The 17,874-nt window shown below is 31.6% G+C and overlaps 3 protein-coding genes across 3 annotated transcripts; 1 reads left to right on the forward strand and 2 right to left on the reverse strand.

The window, feature by feature from the left end:
• Nucleotides 1-1,760: 1,760 nt before the first annotated feature.
• LOC112710293 (probable xyloglucan glycosyltransferase 6) lies at nucleotides 1,761-8,621 on the reverse strand. Its single transcript, XM_025762453.3, has 5 exons — nucleotides 7,164-8,621; nucleotides 4,651-4,959; nucleotides 3,849-4,139; nucleotides 3,660-3,773; nucleotides 1,761-3,028 (listed from the first exon to the last, which is right to left on the reverse strand). Exons 1-5 carry the CDS (start codon nucleotides 7,926-7,928, stop codon nucleotides 2,393-2,395), a joined length of 2,115 nt encoding a protein of 704 aa, XP_025618238.1. The 5' UTR covers nucleotides 7,929-8,621; the 3' UTR covers nucleotides 1,761-2,392.
• An 808-nt stretch (nucleotides 8,622-9,429) lies between these two features.
• Nucleotides 9,430-11,843, reverse strand: LOC112710295 (small ribosomal subunit protein eS8). Its single transcript, XM_025762454.3, has 5 exons — nucleotides 11,723-11,843; nucleotides 11,535-11,607; nucleotides 10,652-10,982; nucleotides 9,756-9,925; nucleotides 9,430-9,658 (listed from the first exon to the last, which is right to left on the reverse strand). Exons 1-5 carry the CDS (start codon nucleotides 11,724-11,726, stop codon nucleotides 9,583-9,585), a joined length of 654 nt encoding a protein of 217 aa, XP_025618239.1. The 5' UTR covers nucleotides 11,727-11,843; the 3' UTR covers nucleotides 9,430-9,582.
• Nucleotides 11,844-13,018: 1,175 nt separating this feature from the next.
• Nucleotides 13,019-14,748, forward strand: LOC112710296 (glutathione S-transferase F9). Its single transcript, XM_025762455.3, has 3 exons — nucleotides 13,019-13,451; nucleotides 13,566-13,614; nucleotides 14,135-14,748. Exons 1-3 carry the CDS (start codon nucleotides 13,308-13,310, stop codon nucleotides 14,587-14,589), a joined length of 648 nt encoding a protein of 215 aa, XP_025618240.1. The 5' UTR covers nucleotides 13,019-13,307; the 3' UTR covers nucleotides 14,590-14,748.
• Nucleotides 14,749-17,874: the final 3,126 nt, after the last annotated feature.

Here is a 17,874-nt window from a genome sequence, read left to right on the forward strand (position 1 = left end):
AAAAGGTTTTTCAATATACTTCTTAGATAATAATAGTAAAGAATTCTAAAACAACATATTATAACGAGCGATCTTGTCATTTCTTTTTAATGAAATATGATTCTTCATTTAAAATTGATAGCCCTCCAATCATATTCTTCAAGCTACATGGTAGACCACCACCCCTTGAATAAATAAAAAATCTATTCGTACTTTATTGGAGTGTGTGTGAATACCTTGGTTCTCTTTTATTTATTTATTTTTTCTGAAAAAATAGAAACAGAAAAAAAAAATTGAAAAAATTTGAGAACTTTTTTTAGTATGAAATTTGGTGTTTATATAGTAAATTTTAGGACCTATCATAAATTAAATAGAGGCAAATTAAGAGTAAATAAAAATGAAAATTCTACCATAATATTGGATACAAGTTGTCATTCCTATATAAGCTCAGTTTGTCCAAATCATCATCATAAACATCTTTTCGCCAATTTTCCCAATTTCACACTAAATAATAATAATAATAATAATAATAATAATAATAATAATAATAATAATAATAATAATAATAATAATAATAAGATGCATGTTATGGTGTCTATATATATTGTTTAATTTATTAAATAAAGATAAAAATTAATATTTAAAGTAAAAAATATAAAAATAAATAATTTTTTTAATATTTAAAATTTATCATAAAAGGCAAGTTCAACAATTTTAACATCAAAATTATAGACACCACAGAATTTGTCTAATATATATATATATATATATATATATATATATATATATATATATAACTGTTGCTGGGAAATTAAATATGACCCAGCAATATGATGTTAGTTTGTTATTCAATAATGACTGTTGTGATATGAAATATCATCAGAATAATATAACTTGCAAGCTAGATTCCCTAGCATAGCAATAGCATCGTAGCCAAGCAACTGATGAAGAAGAAAATTATTGGTGACAACAACTACTATAACTATGGGGTTTTAAAAAGGTGTTGTTAAAATTAAAATAATATTATCCTTTTTATTATTTAGCAATATCTTTTAAAAAGTGTTGTTAAAAAAATATTACTAAAATGTGAAAAGAAGTGTGATTTTAATTTTAATAATATTTACATAATCATCGCAGTTACCATAATCTTAGACGTACTAGAATTCACCAATTTAAAATAAGATCTCCACTATTTTACTATACTATATGGACCTTGAACTTAAGAAATCTCGACAAGAAATATGATATGTTTCGAATAGTGTTTTAGAGATTAATTGTTGGCTTTTGGCAAATGGATACTCCTAGTATCCCTGAAAAAAGGACTTCAAATAAATGAAATTCGATGTAATCATAAGACCTAGCAGACAGAGTAGTTTGTTTGGGTTGCTTAGATATCATGTCTCTTATTCACCAAAGGCACCTATTCTCCCCTTGGAGTTGCACTTGAATACTGTGTTTAAGAAAGAGACGAACAAGAGTCATTGTATCATGGTTGTAACGTGAAACAAAATAGTAAAGATGAAAACTTCTTCAACGTCAGTTAAACAGTTCGTGATGGTGAACCAATACAGTATGGGAGAGCAATGTGGTGAATATTTTCGGTTCCCACGTTCTCTCTCTTACGGAAAATACAAGATTTTTCCATCTTCGAAACAGAAAATATTATATATGTCTTAATCTCAACTATCTCTATCTTTATGTATCAACGACGATATTCATAATCTTGAAAAATTACAGAATCCACTATGGTGAGGACACAACCAATATTAATGAAACTAATGTGAAAAAAGAGAAAAGCCAATAGTGTCATTGATAACAAATCCAACTACAATAATGAAGCTACCAAAAGAATTACAAAAATGGGAATACAGGAAAATATATGTGAACCGAAGGGGACCAAAATCTCACTTAGAAAAAATCCAATTCAAACGACAACACAATGATACTACTATATGGTGATTGTACAGTTTGTCCATATGAAAAAAGAATAATAAATGCTATAATCTAATAATTTCTGCCTTCTAAAAGTTCTACCAGGCAAAACAACTGTATCAACTATTATAAGGTCAGAAATGTGATCCCCTTTTTTGGTTTTCCCATGGTTTCCATTTCTATTATGGTTTGAAATAACTTTCTAGGTAGCTGAAGGCAATATATGACTTGGCACAACATGAGGGAAGAAATCTTTACACCAAAAACAAAAAAAAGAAACAATCTGAACTGCAAGTTTTGGAGCCAAGCCGCAACCGAATCGCTTCAAGTGGGAACCAAAAACCACATGGTATTTAAACATCTTGGGTTCAAAATCAATGTGATGATGGGGTTCAAGGTTTTGGCCATTCTGACCTTTTAAGTTGAATCAATGGGGATCTGAGAAGGTTATGCATCCACCCGAAATTCCAAATACAGAAGCTCAGCTAACCTGCTCGCCGATCAAATCGAGACCAACAACCAGGAAACTTATACCTTGAAATAATAGGAAGTAGAAGTGAATTCCTTGTGCAGATAATAAGCTTCTAACCGAAGCAGTTAGCAAGATAAATGCGAGAGCAAGTTCTTTCCTGAACAGAAGATTTCTCTTCGTCTTTCCACTTTTCTTAGACAAATCTAGTTTGCTTAGTTCTTCGATGCCCGAATCCGAGGATGATCTATGAAGAGTCGCAGATTGCATTAGAGGTTCAGATTCCTTCTCATAGGCGATCAAATCTGTCTCTGATGACCTTCCTAGTTTTTTTGTGACTACCCACTCGTAAGAACTTCCGAAGCGAAATAAGCCAGATACCATGGCATTGAATTTGGTCACTGACATGGTGTTCTCAAACAGAAGGTATGGTACAATGAATGGAAATGAGCGTGGAGCCGGAAGAATGCTTAGGACAGACATGAGGCCAGGAATGTAACAAACAACTAAGGCAGGTAGTTCAGCTTCGGGAAGGAACATCGTCATTGGAAGAATGAAGCAGAAGAGGGTGAATGAATAAAATGGAAGAATGAGCTTCCTTAGAAGGAAGAAAAGAAATATCATATTGGCCTTCTTTACCCAACTAATCTGGAGAAAATAAAATTTACATCGGCACAATAATATTAGATCCTTCTGTAAGTCAAATACTCAATTATTTTGAATGAAATGGATGACATAAACTAGGTAGCAGTACATGCATTAAAAATAAAAAGCATATTTGATAACAATTATCTATTATTTGATTCTCTCTACCATCAATCTATAGTGTTTATGAAGATTATACACAAATTTAGAAAAGATTTTCAAATGAAGGAGCTATTAGAATTATCCTGATTAATCCTGGTAACCACAAAAGGCAACTTCAATGTGTGACTGATTGAACATCTTTGTAAGTTATAAGCAATAATTCTTCCAACTCAACCACCAAGAATAGGAATTCGTAGTGAAACAGGAAACTTGGAAATCAAATTCTGACTTTAAATGACTGAAAAGCTTTCAACTTTTGTATTCTGATTCTAAATGTAAATATTTTAATGTAGAGGAAATAGATGTTTGTATATTTTTGTGCCTGCTACCTATGTTTTTCTTAAACTAGAGTTAGGTTCTTTTGAGCATACACACCATTCTTACTTTCACTATATAATAACAGAATAGTAGTTTCCTCGATTTAAGATAAGTCAAATTATTCTTAAAAGAAAACATACATAAAATTGAATACCTTCGAACGAAGAATGTCAAAAAAGCATAGACGAAACAATTGCATTGGACCAGAATGCCATCGGTGTTGCTGCTTCTTATATGCCTCATAGGTCTCTGGAAGCTCGCAAAGGCACTGCAAGAACCATAAATAGATATATAAAAACTAAAATATTTCAGATTAAGCTGCGATATTTGAAATAATGCTCACCTTAACGTCATTGACAAATACAAACTTCCATCCATGCAGATGAGCACGAACAGCAATATCCATGTCCTCGACAGTTGTTCGCTCCAACCAGCCACCACTGTCCTCTAGGGCCTTTATTCTCCAGACACCTGCGGTTCCGTTGAAACCGAAGAAGTTTAGGAACCAGCCATTCACCTGCTGTTCAACTTCAAAGTGGAATGATAAATTTATGTTCTGCAATCTTGTAAGCAAGTTCTCATCCTTGTTTACAAACGCCCATCTTGCTTGGACTAATGCCAAATCATCATTTCCCTTCAATGAGAGAAAAACAAGAAGGACCAATCAGATTACGAAGACTCTCGCACTCGATACCGGAACCAAAAGGAATTTTCATTTAGCAATCAATTTTTTTTTTGTCCTCTTTTAAATTATTTAAAACAGTTGCGGTATTTATTTAGTTCATTGGAATATCTTCTTTATACAATGAAATGATTTGTTAATAACTGCCATTTGTGATGACATCTCTTGAGCTGAATTGTTTATTCAAACCAAATTTAGAAGAGGGGATATAAAAAAAGGAGATGCATATCACACTTATTGAATAATAAAAGAAAATTTATTCTTAATGTAAATTGTTAACTTCCTAGATTTATATACTTAACAAGAAAAACTCAACTATCCGCATAATGTGTTGCACATGGGATGAATTGGACCAAAAATTATGATGCCACAAAAGAAAGTGTACTCCGTTTCATAGTTGAAGTTAATAATTCTTCTTCCTATTATTTTTTCTTTATCCCTTAAATGTATAAACATGAATTACCTCGAAATAAGGTATCGTCTTCAATAAGAAATCTGGAGTTGGCTGAAAATCAGCATCAAATATCGCTACAAACTCATAATCCTTAACATAATCACAGCTCATTGCAGATTTAAGATTCCCTGCCTTGTAACCTGTACGTATGAGACGATGTCTATATATTATGCGAACACCCCTCTGTTGCCATTTATGCACTTCTGCCTTGATGAGTTGTTGGATGTCTACGTCATCCGAATCATCAAGAACCTGTACAAGCATTTTCTCTTTTGGCCAATCCATGATACAAACCGCTCCAATGGATTGCTGGTAAACCTATGGTCAACAAGGTACGAATTATGATGATACCAAAAAGGAGAGTATGGTAATATAAATTAAGATATAAGATTCTCAGCTCATACAGAAAAGTCAGCACCATCCATGCTCCAATTGATAAAATCAAAACATTTCCAAGAAAGTAACTATGCCAATTGCCATCTAAAAAAAGGACAATCTTATCTAATTCACTTTGCATTACAAATCAAGACATAAAAGGTAAGACCAGCCAACTCAGAAGTTATAGGTGTTCATGAAACCAAATACGCCTTGTATGCAGGAGAAATTTTTTTTTTCTTCCCTCTATGTATGTTTGTGTTGTATGTGAAGAAGAAGATTATCTGAAACCTGAGTAGGATCATGCTTGAGGCTGTCACCAAGTAGAATCTCAGGAAAGTATATAGACAGTCATACCCTTGAGCAGAGCGTCTGGCATTTGATTTGGGGAACTTGTAGGTTGCAGGACAACAATCTTATTATTATGCCAAGGTTAACTCTCTAGATTTTAAAACTAGTAGGTCTAATAAATCAAACTTTAGATATTTTGTGATGATTAGGCTAAGAGAGCACTCCATTGCAAAACAACCCAACTTTATCCAGTTAAGGAAGGTCGTCTACATAAATCAAACACTATCATACTGCATCAAAATCCAATTTTCCCAAAAATACTTCTAAATCAACCATCTTCTCTTCTCTACAACTATTAATTACTAGTTTCTCATTTGAACCTATGTTGGTCTTCTCATCGTATAACTAAAACACCTTTGGCAAGTCAACAAGCACACAAAACATTTTGAAACTAGACGATTCTGCTACCATTTTGTGCTTTACCTGGGCTTTACACATCCTTCTCTTTTATTTTCCTCTAAATTCAACATGGTACTGGAGCAGTACCACTATTTTTCAATTCAATCCCCGACACCCCTCTCAGTTTTGGTTTGCCCCAACTCAGCCTGTTAAAGCTTAATTACTTGGTTATAAATAACACCCTACATATAAAATCCTACCCTTCCCCATTAGAATCCGTTTCTTTTCAGAATCTCTAACAATCATATCCTTTCTTTAATTCTACAATGTTGCACATAGTTTTAGGTCACTATCTCAAACTAGCCATTCACATACATTTCCGTATTTTACTTCCATATTTTTCTAGATTTGCAGCCATTATGGAACTCAAACACACACTTTGACACCGAACCGTCAACCTTTTCTAGTTCAAATTCGTCTAGAACATCAACATTATGCAACAAGTTCCCTAACAAACATTGACTTTAGACTGATAAACCAACAATTAAAAATTCATTGTCAAATTAGAAATAGGGTAAAATCCAGTTCACCCCTGTGGTTTTTTTAGCCCTGCTCAATTTCCACACATCAGAATTTTTTACCCAAAAAAAAAAGAATCATTGTGGTATCACTAAACCACCTCATTTTTTGTTTTACACAACTGTTAAAATCAAATGCAGGTTAGCACCACAAGGCTACGCTATTCATGAGCCCTTATCATTCATTTCACCAATGAAAGAACAAAATTTAACATGCATGGTATTTTACAAAACAGTTTACATCCAATGAAGAAACAACACAAACCCAGTGAGGATTATTTCAATTTGATCCTTTGCTGGTGTACTGCTCTGTAGAATTTAAGGATTTGAAGAGACAGAGAATGCACTAACACCATTCAACAAAGTTGAACATTAATTTGAGTCAAAAGAGACGACGGATGAGGTTTACACGGGAGAGAATTGTATACAAAGACATAATTAAATCATTGATATAAATTCTATAGCTCCAGCAACAGAGCCATCCATGACTGAACACACATCGACAAATTCAAATGAAATTCACAAGAAGGTGCACAAGAATAGCTCCTAGATTGTTTCATTTATCTAATCATCCATTCAATCAACAGAACCTTATTACAAGTTAACGTTAGTATGCCAACAAATATGTGTCATATTACTCCAGACAAATGTTCTCCAACCTATAACACAAGAAACTATAATTTGGAAATGAAGCATTACTTAAGCATCTCAATAAGTTAGAAAACCAAGTTGGCACCATAAGCACAAATCACAATCAAATAAAACAAACCAGCATCAGCATTTTTAAATATCAACAAGTGCAACATTAACAAATCTAAACGACAAACAGAAGAAAAAGAATTCGTTTCGAAAGGACAATGGAACCTACATCATTCTTACCTCCCTCTCATTGCACATGGGAATCTGAATCAACACCATAGGATATTCTTCCACATTCACCTCCCTATTCTCTCCAATGCTGGCATACTCAATCGAAGCCACCGGCTTGAGCCGCCGGAACTTGATCCAAAAACACCCCAAGATCAACACAATCCTATCAACTGACTGCACAATGAACAAAAATGTGCACACATTGGCCAAACCCTGCAGTGGCGGGGCAAGGTACTCGGCCCGAATCTCGAGCCATCTGGCGTAAACAACTCCCACCATCCCCAGCACCTCGGCGGACCCAACCACCGGAGGGCTGAAATGCCATCCTTTAAAGTATGCTAACAATTCAAACCCTAATAAGAGGATCACCACAATTAGGAACGCCCTGATCGCCCGGTAGAGCCGCGACGAGGAATCGGACCGCGATCCGGCCGAGGAGATCCGGCGGTTGGCTGTCCGGACGAGATGAACGGCGCCGTTCGATATCCACGCAAGAAACGCGCCAACCTGCTGGAATTTCAGCCTCACAACCCATGACAGCTGGCGTGCGCTCCGTGCCCGGTCCTTCTCCACCAATGGATCGGAGGAACGAGCTTTTCCGCCGCGTCCGCCGCCTCCACCACCACCCTTGACATCGCCGCCTCCCTGGATGTCGACGGAAAGAAAAGGAGCTGATTCCGCATGGTGCTCCTTGTCTTGGAAAAGGTCTACGTTGTTCTTTTCTCTCTGCTTGTTCCACCATTCCTGAAACTCATAGTTTGGTGCACGAGACATAGGAAGAGTAACAATAACCGAAAAAAAAAAAAAGAAACAATGAATGAGGAATAAATGGTGAGAAAAAAAAAAAACGAAGAGACTCGAGATCTTTTGTTTCTTCCCCTTTTTTCTCTCTTATTTTTTGGGGCTGTGTTTTGATGTTCTATTTTTTTTTTCTTTTTGGTGAAGTGTGATCCAAATTCCAAAGGCAAATGGCGAATGAAAGCTAGAAGAGTATAACTATATTTGGAAAATGTGGAACCAAAATTTTAGCCACTTGATCTTGTTTCAGCTCATTTTTTGTTTTATTGTTTTATTTTTTTTTCTTATGGCACCGACGCGGGTGTTGGCTGCAACGAGATCTGTTATTATTGAGCGGAGGACGGTGGCGCGTGAAGTGGGAGATGGGCGCGTGGGTGAAGAAGGAGTTGAATTGGATTTGGCTCGTGTGTTTGTTAACTGAAATGATGGCAGAATCATGTGAGTTCAATTAAGGGAGACCAGGGTAACCACGTTTTTATGTCGCTGTTCAGATCGCGAGACTACTATTGCTGCTACTTCTACTAGTGCTTCCTTTCCCTTTTATATCAGTTTCGGAACAGGATCAGTGTTTCACTTAACTTATCTTGGGAAAATCCACTGCCCAGTGGGGTTTCTCAGTTCTCACTTGTGTCTCTGTCATTGTGTGTGCAATTTCATTATAAAATAACGGACAAATTATTAAAATAGTACTTAAAGAAGTTATATAATTAAAGAAATAATTTTAAAAAATACCAATAATAAATAAATTTTAAAATGTGATAAAATAATTAAAAACATCAAATTTTAATATATTTATTTATTAATATGACTAGAAAAATAAAATATTCTTTATTTTTAAAACATTTTAATTTTGCTCTAAATTTTTTTGTAATTTTTGTAAAATAAAAAAGTAATAAAAATTCCCAGTTATTTGCCAAATACAACATTTGTTTTCAAATTATAAAACAAAAAGACATTTTTTTATTATTTTTGTCACGATTTTTAATTTATTTGTCGTTGGAATTTTTTTTTTTAAATTTCGTCAATGATACGGATTATTTGGTACCATTGCAATAGTTTAGCCAAAATTAAATAAATCTTCATATATGAAAATAAATTAAAAAATGAATCAAGTAGATAAAGCCAGATAATCAAAGGATTATAAGTAGTAAACTCTCCATTCCCAGAATGGGTGTCGGAGAAATTCACCAAGTGTCAAGTGTCAACAGCACACATTTTCTTAGCAGTTAGTCCCCATTTGGACCAAATGGAACAACAAAGAATAATGCTTATTTAATATATATTACAAGGCGATTGAGAGACACCGATAAAAGTTTTTAAAAAGTGCAATTTTTAGTTTTTTACCATATCCTTATGCATCTCTAACTTGATCTGCCAATATAATTAAGCGAAGTATTATCTATCAATTCAAAACATTTTGATGAAAATTACTAGTACTCATAATTTAAGAAGAAAAAAAACAAAAACAAAAGGAACATAAAAAACAAAACTAAGATAACAATACGCGTTAAGTCACACTAACGTGTTATGGCTTCATTCAGAAGGTGATGACGGTGAAAAATCACCAAGAATGGAACCAATCCCCAACAAAAACGAATAAATCCAGAATACAAGTATGAGAACAGAACAATTAGGCAGCACCCTTTCCCTTTTTCTTCTGGATTTTCTTCATGTAAAATTCAAGCTCCTTACCTTCCAAAATATAGCTGCAGCATTCAAGAAGGAATGAAACAAGTAACGGATCAAGAATCAAATTAGACAAAATTCAGTGCAACCCAAACAAGCAATATTTATATGCATTACCCGTCAGCCCTGCCACATTGACCAGGTCGAGAAGCAATGCAAGCCAGCAATCTCCCACCACCAAACTGCTCTTCAATATGGGGATCAAGCTTACGATCTTTCTGACGTTTCTCGATTTTTCTCTGCACATGGTTGCTTTTCTTGGCTTCCTCCGCAGGGGTCTCACCTTCCTGCAAATGAGACATCAATGAATAATAAGAAACACATCAGCCTCTGCACAGCACTCTTATTTATGTTGCATTTTGTGCATTCGATCTAATGGAAAATGAAAACCAAAATTCTAAAATGCAAAAATTAGAGTATAAGAAAATCACATTCTAAGGGGTGAAAAGCACGATGAAAATTTAATAAAAAACACAAGTCAAATTTAAAATAAATGCTACTAATAGATTTTCATAAATTATATGCAAAGCATCAAACAAAAACAAATATATCATATTGTCACTGTTCAGGCACTGTTAGATGTGACAAACATAAACCAATGCATGAGTGGTTACTTAAAATCTTGAGATATTCATGAGTAATGACCAATATTATTTGTATGACAAACAATGCAAGAAGAACACCCAAGTTCAACATAGAAAGGATAAAATAAACTAATCAATTGGACTTCAGTATACAAATATTGTATGAATATCATTATGCTTACAGCTTAGTTTATAGGATTTTGTTAAAAAAGAAATATCACTTTCCCTAATTTCCTATATTGTTTGAGTTAAATTCTCAGGAGTAATAAAAATAATATCTCCATTTTTGTTTCTTTAAGGAGCAACTAGAAGTTGGTTAATTATTTTCAAAAGGCTAATTCCTTTACATTGATTATGAAGACAGGATAAAACGTGACGAAAGCTTATCATACTAAAACAAATCAAAGAGAAAAGATCAGAAGGCTTCACCTCAGCATCCTTCTTGGCAGCAGCCGTTTTCTTCTTCCTGCCAATATCAACACCATAATGCTGAAGGTACCACTGCTTGAATGGGGCAGCATCAACCTGAACAATGGCACTCTTGACAAGAGTCTGAGTTCGCACGAGCTCATTGTTTGAGGCATTGTAAACAACATCAAGAATACGAGTCTTGCGAGTCACAGCTTCACTTCCCCATGAATAGTTTCCGGTATCCAACCTCAATGCCCTCCACTTCACATTGCCACCTCTAACACGAATCCTCCTGACCGTCTTATTGCTCGATAGCTTAGTGTTGGCTGGCTGGCGTCCAAGCTCATACCTATGTTAAATCATAAAAGTATCTTCTTCATAAAGATTATTTAGGACTCATATATATATATATATATATATATATATATATATATATATATATATAGGCCAGTTTATCAAGAAAATGTTATATAGTACTATTTCCTTTCAGTTTAGGTTTTTCTACAGGAATAGAAAATAAAACAATCTAATTGTATTGCATTTCCACTTTCTGTACTTATGATTTTCCATTTCCAAAATATATAAAACAAAATTATTAAATAACACATATCAGAAGAAGGAACTGGATCCTTTCGCAAATCAGGCAATAACAGATAAGCCACTTTCAAACAAGTTCTACATTTTGCATCAAACTTCTATGCAACATTCTAATGAGCTAACACTGTCAGTTCTTCATCTCCCAATTTAATCCAAGAAGCCTAAATAAAAAAATGAAACTAACTAGATCCAATCAAGGACAAGGGTTGAAATTTGGGAGAATTTGGGTTTGAAACTAAGTCACTTCGCAAAAACACAAAATGAAGAAAAACACGGAGAATCGAAAGAGAGAGTGAAATCGTACTTCCTCTTCTTCCTCCAAACCTTCTTCTTGCCACCAGTGGCGCGCCTCTTGTGCATAGAATCCCTGGAAATACCTGCAACACAACAAACAAATCCATCATATAATTGGCGTTGAAATTAGATTCAGTGAAATCATGACATAATTGGCGTTGCAATTGGACAAGAGCGATAATGTTGATTGAAGCATACCCATCTTGGCTGAACCAAAAACACACAATCGGCCTCTCCCTGCTACCACCTTAAACCCTAATTGTGCCTTATATTATATATATATATATACGAGCTTGTGTTCTCTTTCTCTTTGGGTCAGGGCTTCTCTTTTTTTTATGACCTAGTTTCTCATCTAATATTTTTTCTCCTTGGGTTATGATTACAGGCCCAAATTGAGCCTAATGTTAATTCTAATCAGTAACTGGGCCTTAACCAAAAAAGTAACTGGGCCTTGTTTGGTTGGGTTTTCCTCAACCGGACAACACTTTGTCCAAAAAAACATTGTAAGCGAGCCATACACGGAAAAATGATTTTATATAATTTTTATCTTAAATTTTTTAATTTTATCACTATTCATAATTTATGTCTATTTATTATAACCTTTTAATCTCTTATCTCCACTATGATAGTCTTCTTCTATTATAGAATATAAACTCTAACTACTGATTTTTATCTCTTATCCCAATTAATAGAATATATAAAAGAGGATTTGCTTGGGAAAATAAGTCACTAATAAAAAATTGACAAAAAAGTTAACTATTTATATATTAAATGTTATGTATTTAATAATAACTTACTTATTATGAATAAGACTTTAATTTTAATTTATTAATAGTATAAATTATTAATGTTTATTTAAAATTAGATACATTGACTGTTGAAAAAGTAATTATTTTTATTGATATACCGATATGTAATTAGATATATATATATATATATATATATATATATATATATAACTTTTTTTATATTATAAATATATCAAAATTAAATTTTATAAATATCTTCTGTGAAAGATCACGAGTTTACAAATTTTAAAGATTCAGCAACTTCAATATTAAGTCGAAAGAATAATCTATAAAACACTCTCAAACTTAAATCATTAGTGTTTTACAATAGTTTATTTGAATTATGTGTTCCTTTCTGAGTTTAGTTTTTTTTTTTTCTTTTATTAGACCTTTCTCAGGTAATCGTTAGACATGTACTGCCTTTAATATGCATTTAGGATCATGATGTGACAATTTTCTGAATTAATGATTTTATTCTCATTTAATGGTATACCTGTTAGGCTTGATTGAGCTGGTAACATGATAAACATGTTTAATTGGCATAATGAATATTTATTCTTATCCAGGAACAATATTCTATTATTTTTCATTCATTAGTTATTTTTTGTGCAAAGAATTCTCTCTCCCACACACACACATATGTATATATATATATATATATATATATATATATATATATATATATATATATATATATATATACTACTTTATTTGGTTTGTTATATATTTACTTATTTTCTTTTTAGTATTTTTTACTTTTACTTTTCTTTAACTTTACAAAATTTAAAAAAAATTAAAAACTTTAAAAATAAAAATATAAAATAAGAGCTCTAACCAAACACAGCCTAATTTTCTTTGAAATATTTCTAGAGAATTGACTTTTAATGGTCTTGGCCTCTTGGAGGGCACTATAAAGTATCAAAGGGTGCAAGATATCTGCACACTCACACCACCAATCACATATAGAATTCCTGAACCTAAAGCAGCAACCAACCATGGTAGTAAAGGTGTATGGTCCAGCATATGGTTGCCCAAAGCGGGTGCTAGTTTGTCTCATTGAGAAACAAATTGAGTTTGAAACAGTGGATGTTGATCTCATCAAGGGGGAACATAAGGAACCTGAGTTCCTCAAGTTGCAGGTCTGTCTTCTGATTTTATGTTCTTCTTACTTTGCTTCATGGGGTTTCATGATTTCTTCTTTCTTTTTATTTTTTTCTTTTATTTTTTTATGTATAATTATACTAATTTTGCAGCCTTTTGGAGTTGTTCCTGTTATTCAAGATGGTGATTATACTCTCTATGGTTAGCCCACTCAAATTTTTACAAATTTCAGCAATTTTTTTTCTTTTCCTTTCTTAAGTTCCATGCTTAGTAATTTTATTTTGTAAAGTTTTTTTGATCTGGAAGTTTAATTTTGATGTCCTAACCATCAAAATTAAATTATTGATTTAGACTGAAGAAAAAAAAATGGTATAGTTAATTTGATTGAAGTGTACATAAATTATATGGACAATAAAAAACGAAAAATGAAAAGACGTAACAAAATAAAAAAATAAAAAAATTGATAGCAAAAACAGAATTAATAAAAAAAGTAAAAACTCAAATACAGTCAATTTTAAATGAATTGATATTTAAGAATCGTTAGATGATTTAATTTATTTGACTAAATTTTTATCTAACGACTCTCAGATGCCTGAGTTTTTATCATAAAAGAATACAGACGAAATTAAAAGAAATAAAAAAAATATAGCAGAAAACATAAAAAGATAAATAAAGGTTTTACTAAAGAGAATCTTTCACTTAAATCCATTCAGTTATGCAGAATCTCGTGCAATAATAAGGTACTATGCTGAAAAGTACAGAGAGCAAGGGACTGAATTGCTAGGAAAGACAATAGAAGAAAGAGGTCTTGTAGAACAATGGCTTGAAGTTGAAGCCCACAATTTCCAACCTCCAATCTACAACTTAGTAATGAATGTTGTATTTGGTCCAATTCAGGGTGTTCCCTCGGACACAAAAGCGGTTCAAGAGAGTGATGAAAAGATTGCAAAGGTGCTTGACATTTACGAGGAGAGGTTGTCGAAGGCGAAGTACTTAGCCGGAGATTTCTTCAGCCTTGCGGATCTTAGCCATCTTCCATTTGGTCATTATCTGGTGAACCAAACAGGGAGAGGGAATTTGGTTAGAGAAAGGAAGCACGTGAGTGCTTGGTGGGATGATATTAGCAATAGGCCATCTTGGCAGAAGGTTGTTCATGAATACAAGTATATTGTGTAATTTGCTTGGTTTAGAAGATAATTAGATAAAGCTAGCTACCATTCTGCTAATAAGGACCAGTCGTTTGTTTTTGTAGTTTGCTTTTGTGTCTGTAACTCTTTATCATGATGGGTGTGCAATAAGTTATTAAATGATAATAAATATCTTGTGTTCTTGGTACTTTGGTTCAATATCTGTGAAATCGGACCAATCATCAAATTGTTTATTATTGATTTATTAATTTAATTGGTTTCACTGTAATTTAATTAAAAAATTTATTTTATAATAAAATTTTAATAAATATATTAAACATAATTATAGTATAATATAAATTTTAAAATGTCATTCAAATAAAAAATGCATAAAAGTATTATAATCTTATTTAAATATAAACTCAAAAATCAAATAAAAAAATCAAATATAAAATATTAATATTAAAATTTATCATCAATCATTAATAATTAATATTAAATAATTATGTATGATTATTCATAAATAAATATTTTATTATTAATTTTAATATATTTAAGTATTTTAAAAATGTTATGATATTATTATTATTATTATTATTATTATTATTATTATTATTATTATTATTATTATTATTATTATAAAGTAAAAGAAAATAAAGGTCAACACTCAACAGTCAACACCTTGATCAGGTCTGATGATAGTATGATACCAAGAAAGTCTACCTATGTTAGGTGGACTCCAGATTATGAATATTATTTTTTTTTGTCATGGGCTTAGCCCTACAAAGACCCGACCCGCTCAGTAGTTTTGTTGTATTTGGGCTATTTGAAGCCCAATAAGAACAATATAAGTCCTAATACAACTACACACACTCTTTCCTCTTCATTGGCAACAAAAAAAAAAAAAATCCCTCCCCTCTTCGAAAGTGTGTAGCGCCTCCTTCACTAAAAATAAAAAATAGAAAATACTAAAGTTTTAAACTTAAAATACATTAACCCTAAGGCAACATTTTTTTATGAGAATAGAATAAGACAAAACATTGAGAATAAGACATAAAAGATATAGACACAAAATTTTATATTTTTATATTTTATTTAATGATAAACTAGAACAAATTATGAAAATTTAATTTATTCTTTTTTTTTTATTCAAAAAATTTAAGACAAAAATATAATTATAAAATTTAACAAGAATAATGAAAAAAAGTTATATCTCTTGTTAGTGTGTCCGTATTTCTCCTGTTAGAATAGACACAAAATATACTAATTTAATGTCTCTATCCATGTCTTCTGTGATAAACACAATTTTGTGTCTCTATATCCCTGTTTCAGTGTCCTGTCTTTGTAAATAAATGTAGTCTAAATTCTTGATTTCCCTAGCACAAATCAATTGTAGCCGTTGCTCTTCCAAGACACAAGTTAAAGTTCAGTTCTTCTCGAAAAATGAAAAAAAGACTACTGAGTGCATTTTGTCGAATATGGGACTAATTTGAAGTTATTGGGATCTCAAATATTAAATCGATGCAACTCGCCAATTTTAAAAATTAAAGTGAGACTTAAATTCAAAAATGGTGATGCTATGATACTAGAAGGGTTAACTCTATATGAGGTTAAAAGAATATTATTCTTTGATATTGTTCTTTTACATATTCAACAAGTCATTGGTTCTTTTTTTTTTTTACCCTTTCTTTTTCATGTTGTTATTATTATTTGTTTTCTTTTCATATTATTTTTGTCTTCAATTTATTTTTTTTTTATTTCTTTTACCCTTTCATCTTTATATTGTTATTATTATTTGCTTTCTTTTTATATTGTTTTCATTTTCATATTACTTTATGCTATTATTATTTACTTATTTTATTTTATTTTTTATCTTTTTTTATATTACTTTCATATTGTTTCCATCTCCATATTAGTTTTTTATTTTATTTTTTATCATTTCGTTATTATTATTTATTTTACGTCATTATTATTTGATTTTTTTTATCATAGTACTTTATTTTTATTTAGTGTGTTATTATATTCATTGTTATTATTTGATTTCATTAACGTTATGCATTATAAAATTTGATATAATTTATAATTTATATAGTATGGCTCCAAAATTAGATTCAAGAAGAAGTTCTAGTTAACTGAATATTAAAAACAATGATACAATAAATGAAGAAAAAGTAAAAACTGTAAAAGTAAAATGAAATTATTGGAATACTGAAATATTTTTTACTATCTGTGTGGAAGAGATACGAGATGGTAATAGGCCTAATAAACATTTCAGCAAAATTGGATGGAAAAAACTAAAAAAAAAAACTTAGAGAGAGAATAGGACTTTCATATGTGCATAGACAACTAAAAAATAGATAGAATGCTCTTAAATCTTATTTTTAATTATGGGCTAAATTAGTTGGACAAGTCTTGGTTAAGATCATGAGAAAAAACAAGTGTTAGCTTCTGAATCTTAGTAGACTGATAAAATTAAAGTGTGTTAATTTTGTATTATAAAATAATACATAAGTTAATTTTATCTTTAAAATTTAATTATTAGATATCTTTTATATTGATTATTTTGCATATTTTAAACAGATTCCAGAGTTTGTTAAGTTTAAGGATTCGTGCTAAATCTTTAGATAAGCTTGAACAGTATTTTAAGGACATTGTAGCTACTAGTTATGGTGCTTAGGCGTCATTGGAAGATCCAAATCTTGAAGAATTTAATAATTAGAATAATGAGAATTTCGAGAGTGGAGGTGACATTAATTTGTATCCAAATGAATTTATTGAAGAAGACATTGCTAATCAATTGTTCAAAGCCCTACTAGAGAGAAAAGAAGGAAGACTTCTAGCAAAAAAGTTGAAAAACGAGATTGAATAGCATTTAGATTACAAGACTCACTTGATCGTATTTTAGTTGGTGTGGAGTCAAAAGCTGCAACTAAGGGAGATGATCCTTGCTCCATATAGCTAGCACCAAATTTTAGATTCCACAATTTAAACTAGCACCAAACTTTAGATAAACAATGAAAAGTTCAACTATTGTCATTCAAGTTTAAGGATAGTAATTGAAAGGACCTTTGGAGTATGCAAAGTAAGATGGAAGATACTATAAAATATGCCATTAAGAGCCAAATTTAAAACCTAGCATGATATCATTGTTGCATGTTTCATCCTTCATAATTTTATAAGAATGATGAATTCTGATGAGATAAGTATTTTAACAAAATTTGAAGATATTGTTTCGTTACAGGCCAATGAAAATGATGGTACTATTATAAGAAATGGTTCAACAAATTCTAAAATTAATGAATGGGAAGAACTAACACGAGAAGATGTTTGAACA

Source organism: Arachis hypogaea, chromosome 9, assembly GCF_003086295.3.
Source record: "Arachis hypogaea cultivar Tifrunner chromosome 9, arahy.Tifrunner.gnm2.J5K5, whole genome shotgun sequence".
NCBI lineage: Eukaryota > Viridiplantae > Streptophyta > Magnoliopsida > Fabales > Fabaceae > Arachis > Arachis hypogaea.

What these genes read in the sequence shown, in the direction of transcription:
- LOC112710293 (XM_025762453.3), bottom strand. Translation starts at nt 7,928, where the DNA reads ATGTCTCGTGCACCAAACTATGAGTTTCAGGAATGGTGGAACAAGCAG. An exon ending in TATTTGTCAATGACGTTAAG is followed by an intron (nt 3,774 to 3,848) that starts GTGAGCATTATT and finishes TGGTTCTTGCAG; the next exon opens with TGCCTTTGCGAGCTTCCAGA. An exon ending in TTGACATTCTTCGTTCGAAG is followed by an intron (nt 3,029 to 3,659) that starts GTATTCAATTTT and finishes TATTTTCTCCAG; the next exon opens with ATTAGTTGGGTAAAGAAGGC.
- LOC112710295 (XM_025762454.3), bottom strand. An exon ending in GTTTGGAGGAAGAAGAGGAA is followed by an intron (nt 10,983 to 11,534) that starts GTACGATTTCAC and finishes GATTTAACATAG; the next exon opens with GTATGAGCTTGGACGCCAGC. An exon ending in CTGCCAAGAAGGATGCTGAG is followed by an intron (nt 9,926 to 10,651) that starts GTGAAGCCTTCT and finishes TCTCATTTGCAG; the next exon opens with GAAGGTGAGACCCCTGCGGA.
- LOC112710296 (XM_025762455.3), top strand. Translation starts at nt 13,308, where the DNA reads ATGGTAGTAAAGGTGTATGGTCCAGCATATGGTTGCCCAAAGCGGGTG. An exon ending in CTGAGTTCCTCAAGTTGCAG is followed by an intron (nt 13,452 to 13,565) that starts GTCTGTCTTCTG and finishes CTAATTTTGCAG; the next exon opens with CCTTTTGGAGTTGTTCCTGT. An exon ending in TGGTGATTATACTCTCTATG is followed by an intron (nt 13,615 to 14,134) that starts GTTAGCCCACTC and finishes TCAGTTATGCAG; the next exon opens with AATCTCGTGCAATAATAAGG.